This window comes from Lipotes vexillifer, unplaced genomic scaffold (assembly GCF_000442215.2).
Source record: "Lipotes vexillifer unplaced genomic scaffold, Lipotes_vexillifer_v1.1 scaffold639, whole genome shotgun sequence".
NCBI lineage: Eukaryota > Metazoa > Chordata > Mammalia > Artiodactyla > Lipotidae > Lipotes > Lipotes vexillifer.
This window is the reverse complement of record NW_006786377.1, coordinates 2,491,115-2,502,601: the sequence shown is the minus strand read 5'-3', so window position 1 is coordinate 2,502,601 and position 11,487 is coordinate 2,491,115. Positions and strand designations below refer to the sequence as shown.

Here is an 11,487-nt window from a genome sequence, read left to right as displayed (position 1 = left end):
CCCATGTCCCCTGCATCGGCAGGCGGACTCTCAACCACTGCGCCACCAGGGAAGCCCCTCAAATAGGTTTTAACCGCGTTTTTTTGCTCTTAACATCCCCGGTGAGGTCTAAACGCCACTTTTCACTGACATCCCTGAGAAGAAGAGAGAACACATTCCAAGCTTCCCACAGAAGGGGAGTGAAATGTTGGCCAGTGGCTGGCCAGGGAGGAATCTGTCTTCCATGAACCGGCTCTGAAGCCTTGAAGGCCTGATTTAACCTCTTCGGGCCTACTTTCCCCCACTCCATTGGTAAAATGAGAACAATAGGGTCAGCATGGCAGTATTGCTGTAAGGATGAAATGGGATTATACACACAAAGTGCATTCACAATGTCTGGTACTGAGTAAGTACTCAAATGTTTCCTAAATATTTAAGTCAAAATGGGGGAAATGCTTAAAACTTCGGAAAACCAACCATTTTCCAAATATACTGCTTCTTAAGGGACAGATTCCAGAGAAGGTGGCCATTCTGTACTCCTTTCAAATAAAAATGATAAATTCAGAAAAATTTTATGCTGGATAACTAACCTATGGTTCCCAAGGAGCCATTTTACTACATGCAATTAATTAGGCACAAATATCCTGGTGCTGAACTATTGTTTACATCAATTCTCTACTAGATTGTCCTAAATCTGGGTATGGGATATTTATCTGGTATCTAGTGGCAATATTCCAAAAGTTTCTTCATTCTTAATGAGCTTCTGTTTGTGAAAACTGAGGCGCTTAGTTGTCGGTTAAAACTGGGATAATTTTTCTTTCAGCCCCACTACCTTCATGCTTACGTCCAGATAATTCAGCTAACATTTTAATTTAGTACAAATATATATTGACTGCCTGCTATGTTCATATGACAAATATTATATTCAGGAGTATGAAGTGTCAGAATGCAAGCCACTTACGCAGTTATTATTGAAAGCCCTTATCTATGGAGAAATATTGACAGCAAACGAGCAGATCCATGTCATCCTGTTTCAGCGGTGGCGTGAGGGAGAGGTGGCCTGGACCTCCAGCATCAGGCCCTTAAGGACAGGCACATTTCCAGTAACAGGCTCAATTCCCCAGATTCCCCGGGGAATGAGGGCAGCCGGTCGGTGTTGCCCACGGCATCGCCTGATATCACTTGTTCCGGGCGATAGGAGAGCGTGGGGCTGCCTGGGCCACCCCATCCGTGGACTGACTGCATTAACCTCTCGGATCCCAGCTCCTGCCACGTGAGGTGTCCTAATATGGTCAGACTCCGCAGGAGCCCAGGAGCTCTTGCCTTTCTCCTGCTAATGGGGAAGAAGCAAACACTGTGAAGGTAAAAAGCAAACGGGGGTCTGGGTTCGCCTCTGGCCCAGCTGAACGTGGGCTGCAGCAGAAGCCCTGCCTCGGGTCATCAATCATTTAATAAACCCCCGGCGAATCCGATCTCCTCGGGGGGGGGGGGCTTTCTGCCCTTCCCTCCCCCTCGCCCTCCCCTCCCCTTCGTGGAGGCAGCCCTGGGTGGTGGTCCCCCAGCTCCTGTCCCCGTACAGGAACAGGAGGCGTCCTGGGGGTCGGGGTGGGCGGCTCGCCTGGCCCTTGGCTTGAGGCTCTGGCCGCTCCTCGGGTCCTAGCAACCTAGCAGGAGATGCTGCTGCAAGGCGTGTCTGGGGCTGTGCTCATGTGATGAAGCGAGGGAAAAACAAGGGGGAGGAGGAGGAGGCAAAGAGGTGGCTTTTTTTTTTTTTCTTTTAAGGAGTTTGCGGCGAGCGCGTCTCCTTCATTCGCTGTCTGGGCGGGTTCGCAGGAGGACGACGGGAGGGGAAGGCGCTCCCGGGACCTCGCGGGCGCGCGACTCCTGGCTCTTCTCCGCGTCCCTGCTATCTGGGGAAGGCGTAACCCGGCTGCTGGGCGCGGGAGACCCGCAGACAAGCCAGGGGCGCCGGGAGCTCCACCGAACAGAGGAGCCCGGAGCAGCCGGAGGCGGGGAGCGCGACGCCGGCCGAGCCCGAGCCCGAGCCCAGCGGCGGAGGCTCTGCGGCGGAGGCGGCGCCCGGATCGTCGGCGGACGCGACCATCGCCGCTGCGGACCCCGCCACCAAGGTACCGGCGCGCCGAGCCACCTGCCCCGGGGTGGCGGAGGGTGGGGTGTGTGTGTGGGTGTGTATGTGTGGGGTCCCTTGATCTCCGCCTGCGATAACTTCCCGGCCGGTCCAGTCCATCTGCAAACTCGGGAGCATGAATCCCTCTTTCTAGGCTTTTCAGGGTCTTGAGCGCCGGGGCGGGACCACGGCAGCGGCGAGCGCGGCGCGGGGCTTGCATCTTTGTAGTGGGTCTCCAGGGGTGGCGACTGCGCCATCCGCAGTAATAAAACCCGCCGACTGCCCGCCGCTAGCTGAGCCTTTCTCCAGGCTCTTCCGGTGGGAGCGACCCAGCCTGATACCGGCGAGCTGCTTGGGGGAGTCCGCGGAGAACTGACCCCCGAGCCGAGCGTGTCGAGCCCCCGCCCCGCTATCTCCCCAAGCGGAAAGTCCGCTGTTGGGCCCTGACGCGTGTTGCAGCCTGGCGAGCCCTCCGCCCATGGGTTCCCCTCAGCGCACCGTCCGTGATATCAGCTGTGTCTGGAGCGACCCGGGCTTGGTACCCAGTCCTCCTGCGGCAGCGGCTCGAGCAGACACCGCCTTCCTGATGCAGAGAAAGCCTGGGGTGTAGCTCGCTCGGAGCCAAAGAAAATCTGAGCCGACGCTGCATTTCCAAAAGGAATGACAGGTTTCGCAAACACGGCGGCGTCCTCCTTTTCGCTCAGTTCATTGCACTCAGTTGGATAAACAAATACTGGAGGAGTAGTTAGAAGTTCTCAAATGCGGCCAGAGGCGTAAGCCAGCATTCCCTCTACTCTGGTCTCTGGAGGCAATGCTGAACCTCCTAGACATTTTGCATTTTATAGTCGTAGTCTTCAAGGCTGAAATATTTATTCTCGGCGACTACAGTCGGCAAGATTGTGACTTGTTCAGATCGTTGTCTTTTAGATCTATTTTCCAGCATGTATGTTCTTTAGCCAGCCTTCACCCAACCCTTTTTGTGATATTTTTATAGAAGATGTGGATAACCATATTTAATACTTAAAAGGAAAAAAGAAAACCCCTTGTGTCAAATTTGAGGATATACGGAGTACGTGAGGACCTTTAGGAGTTATCTCAGGAAGTATAGATGTTTACAGTCAGCGGGGGAAAAACAACAACCCTGAAATCTAGGTAAAAATCACAGAACTATATGACCTAATCGCCTTGACCTTTTAGCTGTCCTAGTTTAGTTTGGGCTGAGAGACTGCTTTTAACTAGATTACCTCTAGTCGTTAACATAACTACTTGTAAAACCCACGATCCCTAGAGCTGTAGGTGCTCACAAGTACCAACTGTGCCTGGAATGTCTAGATTTTCTAAGAGATGCCTAAGAAATGTACTATCCTTTTGAGATCTCAGTTAGGTTTTAATATTTACTGTACATCACTTTTTGATGCCAACTACTGTCAAAATGGCTGTATAACCAGTATTTAGAGTCCAGTAATGAAAGTAATTTTAAGGTGTAGTTGCTAAAAGCTTGCAGTTGGGGAACATTTTTTTCCTTGGTTTTTACCAGTCCTTCAGGTCTTATCAACAGTTCACCCTGAGATATGGTACTTATTCCCTTCCCAGTAACTTCAGAGTGTTCATTTAAAATATTCCTTCCTTTCTGTTCTCTTTATCTTTCTTCCATAACCTTATCCTCCCTTTTTCTTAGTCACCACCATCTTGAAACAGCCAGATGACCTCCTTTAAAAAAATTGCCTGAATGACATCCAGAATATCATTGAACTTTTTGGCATACGGCCCAGTTATCAATTTGGAGACGAATCAATAAACTTAACATGTATCCTTAGAAAATGTGTAGTTTTTCATTTCAACTAGCAAAATTTATTTCTCAGGTTTTGAAGACCTAAGTCTTTTCAAAAGGATGGTCTAATTAAGAATGATTCAGCACATAGCTTTTGCCTCCCCTCTTTGCCCTGTTCAGCCCCAGTTCTTGACCTCTGAGTAATCTCATCTGCCATTCTAGGTTCCCATAGCACCATGGACCCTTCTTTCCAGCAGTTTCCATATTTGTGGGTTTAGTGACTTGTGTTCTTCTGGCTGTTCTGAATGCTCCACAAGGGCAGGGACCATATCTGATTTGGCTCATAACAGGTGTTGCCCCATGTGTGACGTGTGTGGCTGGCCGGTAGGATGAGGCTGGCTCCCTGATTTTGATTGCAGACGGTCAAGTTGGGGAATACCTTGGCCCATCTACTTGTTCTTTGACTTTCTCATCATCATGATCTGTGTCACTTATCAGATAGTGACTAAGTCAAAGTGAGTCTGGTTATTCACAGACTGGGTGAATATCTAGCAAAAAACTAAGATTTGGGGACTCTGATTTCGGTTTCTTTAGAATGGCTTTTTTACCATTGCAATTTCAAATTGCCTTTAATCTCAGATAGACAAATGCATTATAAATGCAGGTTGCTCAGATGAGACCACTTCATACGTTGGATTAGTGATGAATTACATCTTGAGCTTTTTTGATTGGGTCTGTGGACATTTGGGGAGGTTTAGACTAATGCTTCCCTCCTCCTCCCAGTAGAATGCTGATCATTAATTAAAGGCTGTTAGCAGGTTTTTTTTCCCCCCATCGGTAAATCTTGGTTACTGAAGCCTCACGTTTAGATGCACTGAGACAAGTCCTGGTTTTATCTGTGATGTATTTTAATGGAAATGGAAGGAGTCGTATCCTCCAGTCAGTCTTTTACAATTTGTATGTTAATTTTGAGGGGAAATGGCTTGATCAGTTATTTTTTCCAGGTTTAATTTTGAGAGTTTGCCATTTTGGCCACTGCAGGGCGCAGGAAGATTAGACCACCTGAACACAGGTGGTAAGCAAAGCCTCATGGTATTCCTCAGTCATCTGCTTTTAAAAGCTGAAAAGCCTGTTTTCACTCAGCGATGTAGGGTGGGGTGGCCGGTGACAAACTTCCATATCTCTGGCAAATCTTGATTTCTGGAGCCAAGCTTCAGGCTAAATCTGGACAATCACAATCCTCTAAATTAGCCTTTCTGTCTTTTCTGTTCAGTGACTCAGAGCTAGAAGTGGAACAGTTCTCAGTTGCAACAGTGTGAGGCCTAGGTCCCCGGCAGGTGGGGAGACTGGGACCCTTGTCAGTCTTTCAAGCTGTGGTTCCATTTGGTTATAAGAGCTGTGACTCAAACAGATGTATTCAAATAGAAGAATCCATTGTCCCGATTAATAAAGTTGAGGACGCCCTTACCTTTTGTGCATTAAAACAGGCAATTGATTTGGCCAGCTGCATTTCATAATTCCTCTCCCAGCACAAGGTATGTGCTGTTTCCCATTTACCCTGTGTTTACAAAATAGGAATGGAGATGGCTGTAATGTGATTGTCACCAGTTTTACACTAGAAGGGCCAGAATTTAAGATGATTTCGGGAGAATTATATGTTAACAAAGTGGGTTTTTGTGTGTGTGTGACTACCTGTATTCATATGGATTTCCCTCAGATTATAAGAGGTACTACTTTCTGATTAGAACACAGTCTAGAAATTGGAGCTGTGGGTGTGAAGATGGTTGTTTAGGGTACCGATAGCCTGTGGGGACTGCAGTGCCTTCCCTTTAATCCATTATAGCCTTTTAAGCTCTTAGATTTGTGAGATCAGTGAAAATTTCCACTTAAAATACTTCCCTTGGTGAGGAACAGGCCCCAAACGTGCGTCCTCTTTGAATTTGCTGTGCATTGACTAATCTCTGTGCTGGGATAGCTTTAAACTACATTAAAAGGATGATTCCAGCTTGGTATCTTACAGGATAATTAATAAAATGGAAATAAAATGTTTTGTTTTAAAAGGTTCAAAGGGGACTTCCCTGGTGGTCCAGTGGTTAAGAATCCACCTTCCAATGCAGGGGGCGCGAGTTCGATCCCTGGTTGGAGAACTAAGATCCCACATGCCGCAGGGCAACTAAGCCCACACAATGTAGCTAAGACCCTACACAGCCAAATAAATAAATAAATATTTTTTTAAAAATGAAAGAAAAATAAAAGGCACTAAGAAATGGTTTCTTTTTCTTTACCAGGAATACCAATGAAAAGAAAATCCAGCTAAATGGTGCTCGTCCTTGGCCTCTATAATTTTTACTGCTGTAGTCATTCATGAAGTGAGAAATTAGAATTTACAGCACTTAGCATTGTGAGAAAAATATATCAGTACTTTTATCACATGAAAAATATAAAACTAAGGGCTTCCCTGGTGGCGCAGTGGTTGAGAGTCCGCCTGCCGATGCAGGGGACACGGGTTCGTGCCCCGGTCCGGTAAGATCCCATATGCCGCGGAGCGGCTGGGCCCGTGAGCCATGGCTGCTGAGCCTGCGCGTCCGGAGCCTGTGCTCTGCAACGGGAGAGGCCACAACAGTGAGACGCCCGCGTACCGCAAAAAAAAAAAAAAAAAAAAAAAAAAAAAGATGATCAAAAGCACTTGCTTACTCTTATTAAAATGATTTTTATTTAAAGTCATAGCAAACAGGATTCATTTAATGTTTATTTTTCTAAAAATGTTAATGGTTGAGAACCTTAATTTGTAGAGTATGGTAAAAAGGGAAAGCCTTTGTATGTGTGCGAATGTATCTCTAGGATATATTTCTGGAAGTGGAATTGCTGGATCACAGGATTTACATGCATTTAAAATTTTGATAGTCCTTGCTAAATTTACTTTCCAAAGAGATTCATCCACTTTGCATCCCTACTCTGTGGAGAGCAGCGCTCACTTTCCCTTGCCCTTGCCTCAGTGGATAGAAGATTTTTCTAGTATTTGCCAATCTGTACCTCAGTGGGCACCTCAGTTTCCTTGATGCATTTTTAATTATGAAGTTGGGTGCCCTGTCAGGTATATTGACCATATGCTTTTTTTCTGTGCACCACTCCATCAGGAACTGGACTGGCTTTTAGAGCATTAAAGGGTATAGTTTATTTTATTGTTAGTTAACTTTAAAAGACTTTTTCCTTCCAGAAATTAATCAAAATTGGGAAAAAGCAAGATTAGAGTAAAAAGGGGGCTGAGGTATTGTTCCCTTTCCTTCCCAAATTAGCAAACTGTCTTTAATTTTATTTGCTTGGATTGACTTTGCAATGACCTACTTCTTTAGCTATCAGTTTAAAAATTTCTCCTCTGGGAACAATCTAAAATCATCCAGTTGCCAGAAATTTCTTCATACATCTGATCCATGAAATGTTGGAATCAGGGGTTGTGGGCAGAAATCCACCTCCTGGGAAAACAGTAGTCCCCTCCCCTGGGCGCTGTTCTCAGTTCTCATAACAGATGACAGCCTGGCTCTGTTAACTGGAATAAATGTGTTTTCCCAGGAAAATGTAGGTGTTCAAAGCATTGGAAACTACAGGGTCTTTCCCAGACACTGCTAGGCTTCTCTTAATACAAGTATTCATTCAAATTCAAAGGTTTTCATCTTCCCTACAGTTTCTTCATGATGTTATGTAAATGAGATAAGCCAAATTTTAAGAAGGGGAGATAACTATAAATCATTGGCAGATCTTCTGTCCGTCATATGCAGGCACTGCAAATTGTGGAGTTTGGAGAGATTAAATTTTCTGTGGTTCCCAAACCTGGTTGTGCAGTTGAGTCACCTGGTGAGCTTTTTAAAGACACCACTGGGCCCCCTTCTAGATTATTCAGTCAGAATCCCAGGCCACCCCAGCATCTGAGATTCTGTAGCCTTAATGCTCATCAGGGATCCTAATTTGCCTAGTTAGGCCACCATTGCCTGGAGGAAGCGGTTTGGGGTGTAGATTTGGGTGAGGCATTCAGGGGTAACAGCAGCACAGACTGATTGACATTGGTGCTTGTGTGGGTGGGAGGGAGGGTTTCAGATGATGCTAGAAGAATTAGGTGTTTCCCCTCCTCACAACAGAGGAGAAAATAAACGGAACTGATTTTGACTCTCTCTTTTTTTTTTTAAATTAATTAATTAATTTATTTTTGGCTGCGTTGGGTCTTTGTTGCTGCGTGCGGGCTTTCTCTAGTTGCGGTGAGTGGGAGCTAATCTTCGTTGAGGTGCACAGGCTTCTCATTGCGATGGCTTCTCTTGCTGCGGAGCACAGGCTCTAGGCACACGGGCTTCAGTAGTTGTGGCACGTGAGCTCAGTACTTGTGGCACGGGCTTAGTTGCTCCGCTGCATGTGGGATCTTCCCGGACCAGGACTCGAACCCGTGTCCCCTGCATTGGCAGGCGGATTCTTAACCACTGTGCCACCAGAGAAGTCCCTATTCTACTGTCTTGAAACCAAGTGTGCTGCTAGTAGAGGCTTTTTCTTAATTGGAATGTGCTCTTCAGGGTAAATAGGTGTGGAATCAAATGCTCTCATCGTTTCTGAGCCAGGAGCTACTTGTCAAAGTTCACTTTTCGTTCCCACCTGATTGCCTCTTAATCCTCATCCCTCATTTATCAACTTAAAACGTCACTTGTGTTGGGTAAGTAGACAGTAGCTGATGGCTTAGTTTATGGCCTTTGGCTGGTCCGAAAATCCGTGAAGAAATCTTAACACCTAACCAAGTTGCTGAAGATCAGAAGAGGGGGCTGTCTAAAAAAAACTTTTTTTAATTAAAAAAAGAAAAAAAGAGGAAGGGGGCTGTGTGGCTTTCCCCACCACTTGATTTCATTAACATTTCTTTACTGGCTCCTGTACTCCAGGAACTGGGGATTGAAGAAGAGAGAAATCCAAGAGCTCGGTGCTAAAAAGAAGGTTAAAGTGTTCCCAGTGCACTAAAATGGATTATTTTCTGTCTAGAGGGAGAAATTTAATTCATTTTCCATACTGGTTACCTGTTCCAGTACCGTTGACTAAATAGTCCCTCTGGTTAAAACTCGAGTTTCCGTATGCATATATGTTTATTGATTTCTTTTTACTTAAAAAATTTTTCCTACTCTTTATTTGTACACATAGTTAAAAGCATTAAGAGAGTGGCTAAAAATGTAATCGATTCTAATGGCAGACCCATGGTTTAAAATACTTTTATATATTCTACATCTCTGGACTCACCTCTGTCTTGTGGCTATCGTTAAGTTTATACACACATAAATATAAAAAAGTGGGGAGCCTGTGTTGTCTTCAGAAGTGAATTTATTTTCTTGGTATGTGATAACATTATGCATTAAAAATAATCACTCAAGTATTTCCTAACCACTTAGCCTATGAAAGGCCCTGGTCTAGATGCTTCCTGAGGTAAATTACACACAGCATTATCCTTGAGCACCTCAGGATCTAGGTGAGGTATAGGATCCCTCTAGAGGAAAAGATTCAATAAGAAAGATTCAAATAAGTTGGGTAGACAATAGAAGAATTGCCATTAGTTGGTACATGTCTATTCAGTGAATTGTCCAGATAACTGATGTACAAAGAAAAGAAGATCTTGGCAAGTGTTGCAGGCAGATAAAGGCCATTAGTCGGCAGGCCAGGAGGTACAGGGCATATGAAAGAGCTGAATGTTGTAAGAGGGTAATGGGAAGATGCCGATAGAATTGCAGCCAATCATGGTAAGAGCTGCACAGGCAGCAGAGAGCCAGTGAAGTGAAGACTTCAGATAAAACACAAAGCAAAGAGTCAGACCCTCTCACACTCGGCAGAGAGGACACCCCTAGGAGCTTGGGGGGCAGATATTAGCCCATGCGGTGGGATGGGTGCAGGGTGTAGGCTCGGCACGGGGGCAGCCAAAAACAATTGAGGTTTCAAGACTTGGAATACGGAGTGCCTCAGTTTCTCCAGTAGACAAGGACATTCCCCTCAGGATGTCGGTTTCAGTTGTCTATTGCTGTGTAACCAACTGTGCCAAACAACTGCTCAAACCAATAGCATCTTTAGAAGAGAGAACATCACTTGATAGTAACAGCTTGGGATTTTTTTTTTTAATGTAAAGAAGAGGTTTGCAGCAGAGTCTAGGGAATGACAGAGGGCATCCATGAGATCAATAGGGTTTCTCTAAGTAGTGATCTGCTCAGAGCCCAGATCACCGGCACTGCGAGCAATCCAGGCTGGCAGAGTCGGGGGCACAGGGAAAGATTAAATATCACAGGATAAGAGACGATGACACCGAAGGAGCTGAGAGTGGCGGCTGGGGAGAAGGTGGAACCAGCAGTGAATATTAATAGAGGAGAAGACAGATGGCACTGGCTCCACGAGCCATTGGGTCACTGCTTCATCATGCAACAGTGACTAGTTTACCCCAGCACATCTGGGTCCACCTAAAAATGAAAGAGACTGATGGTTGACAAGCATTTCTTCCATTTGTAGGCAAAGAATCTAGGTGGCTTGGGGAAAGTTTATCTTCACTTTCAAAGCAGATACCTCTTGTTCGCAATTTTTTCCATCTCCACTGTATGCCCTTTGGTGTGTCGTTCGGAGGACGATTTATGGTTTGCTATTTTTCTTCATGTCTGAGCGTATGAGTTTTTCTTACTGAATTGAGCCATTACATAAGGCTCTGGGTTTTGTCTGCTTCATAATCAATTTTCTGTCCTTGCTCAGATATTGACCACCCTTACTGAAGCCATGCTTCGTCACGTCCTTGATGGTTTTCCTTACTCTTTGAAATACATATTGTTGTGATGCATAAAACAAGATTGTTGATGTATGTTATGGTTGTTAGCTTTGTTTTACATTTTCAGTTCTGGGTGTTAATTTTTCACTAAGGTAACAAACTGCTTGCGTAATGCTTTTTAAGAAACTTTTGTTTGAAATTATCCTTCACTTGGGTATGTATGTAAAACAGTCTATTCCACACCAGTAACGTTGAATGCTATGCAAATTTCAACATTAGATGTGGTTGAATTTACAATTGATATACACTGCAGTACCAACTGGGGTGGGATGGGGGAGGTGGAGAAGGGATTGAAATCTACAGGAAATTGCTAAAAATTAGACAGTCTCTCTATGACGAATTTTTCTTAATTATTTCAGAAATGACACGTTTAACCAATGTTTAGACATGAGTTCCTGACTCCTATAATGTTAATCTAAATATTTGAGTGGAAATTTTTGTTCTTGTTCTGCTCTGTTTTATATGAAGTAAGTTACTGAAAAGCAGTGGAAAATGTCACCACTAAAGTTTACTAAATCAGTCCTGATTATTAAGATCCTTTCTCCAGTCCTGACAAAAGTGTATAAAATTTAAACAAAAAATTCTTGACAGTACCGGGAGCAAAACTCAAATTGATTTCATTTTATGTCTGATTTTTTTTTAAACCTTCAGGAGTTTAAGTTTCCTTTAAATTCAGTGTGATGGCAGTGTTAGATCTGTCCGTTTTGTCTGCAATATAGGAAATTTGTTTTACTTCAATTAAAATGCAGATTGGTTGTTCTTTTGTTATTAATTAAAGGCACACTAAGGTCT

At 44.7% G+C, this 11,487-nt stretch overlaps 1 protein-coding gene across 1 annotated transcript in view; it reads left to right on the top strand.

The window, feature by feature from the left end:
• Positions 1 to 11,487, top strand: part of AKAP12 (A-kinase anchoring protein 12) — a 111,307-nt gene that overhangs the window by 9,609 nt on the left and 90,211 nt on the right. Inside the window, exon 2 of the mRNA XM_007458768.1 lies at positions 1,934 to 2,108. Within this exon, the coding sequence (XP_007458830.1) occupies positions 1,934 to 2,108 (175 nt within the window). The remainder of the gene's footprint in view (positions 1 to 1,933; positions 2,109 to 11,487) is intronic.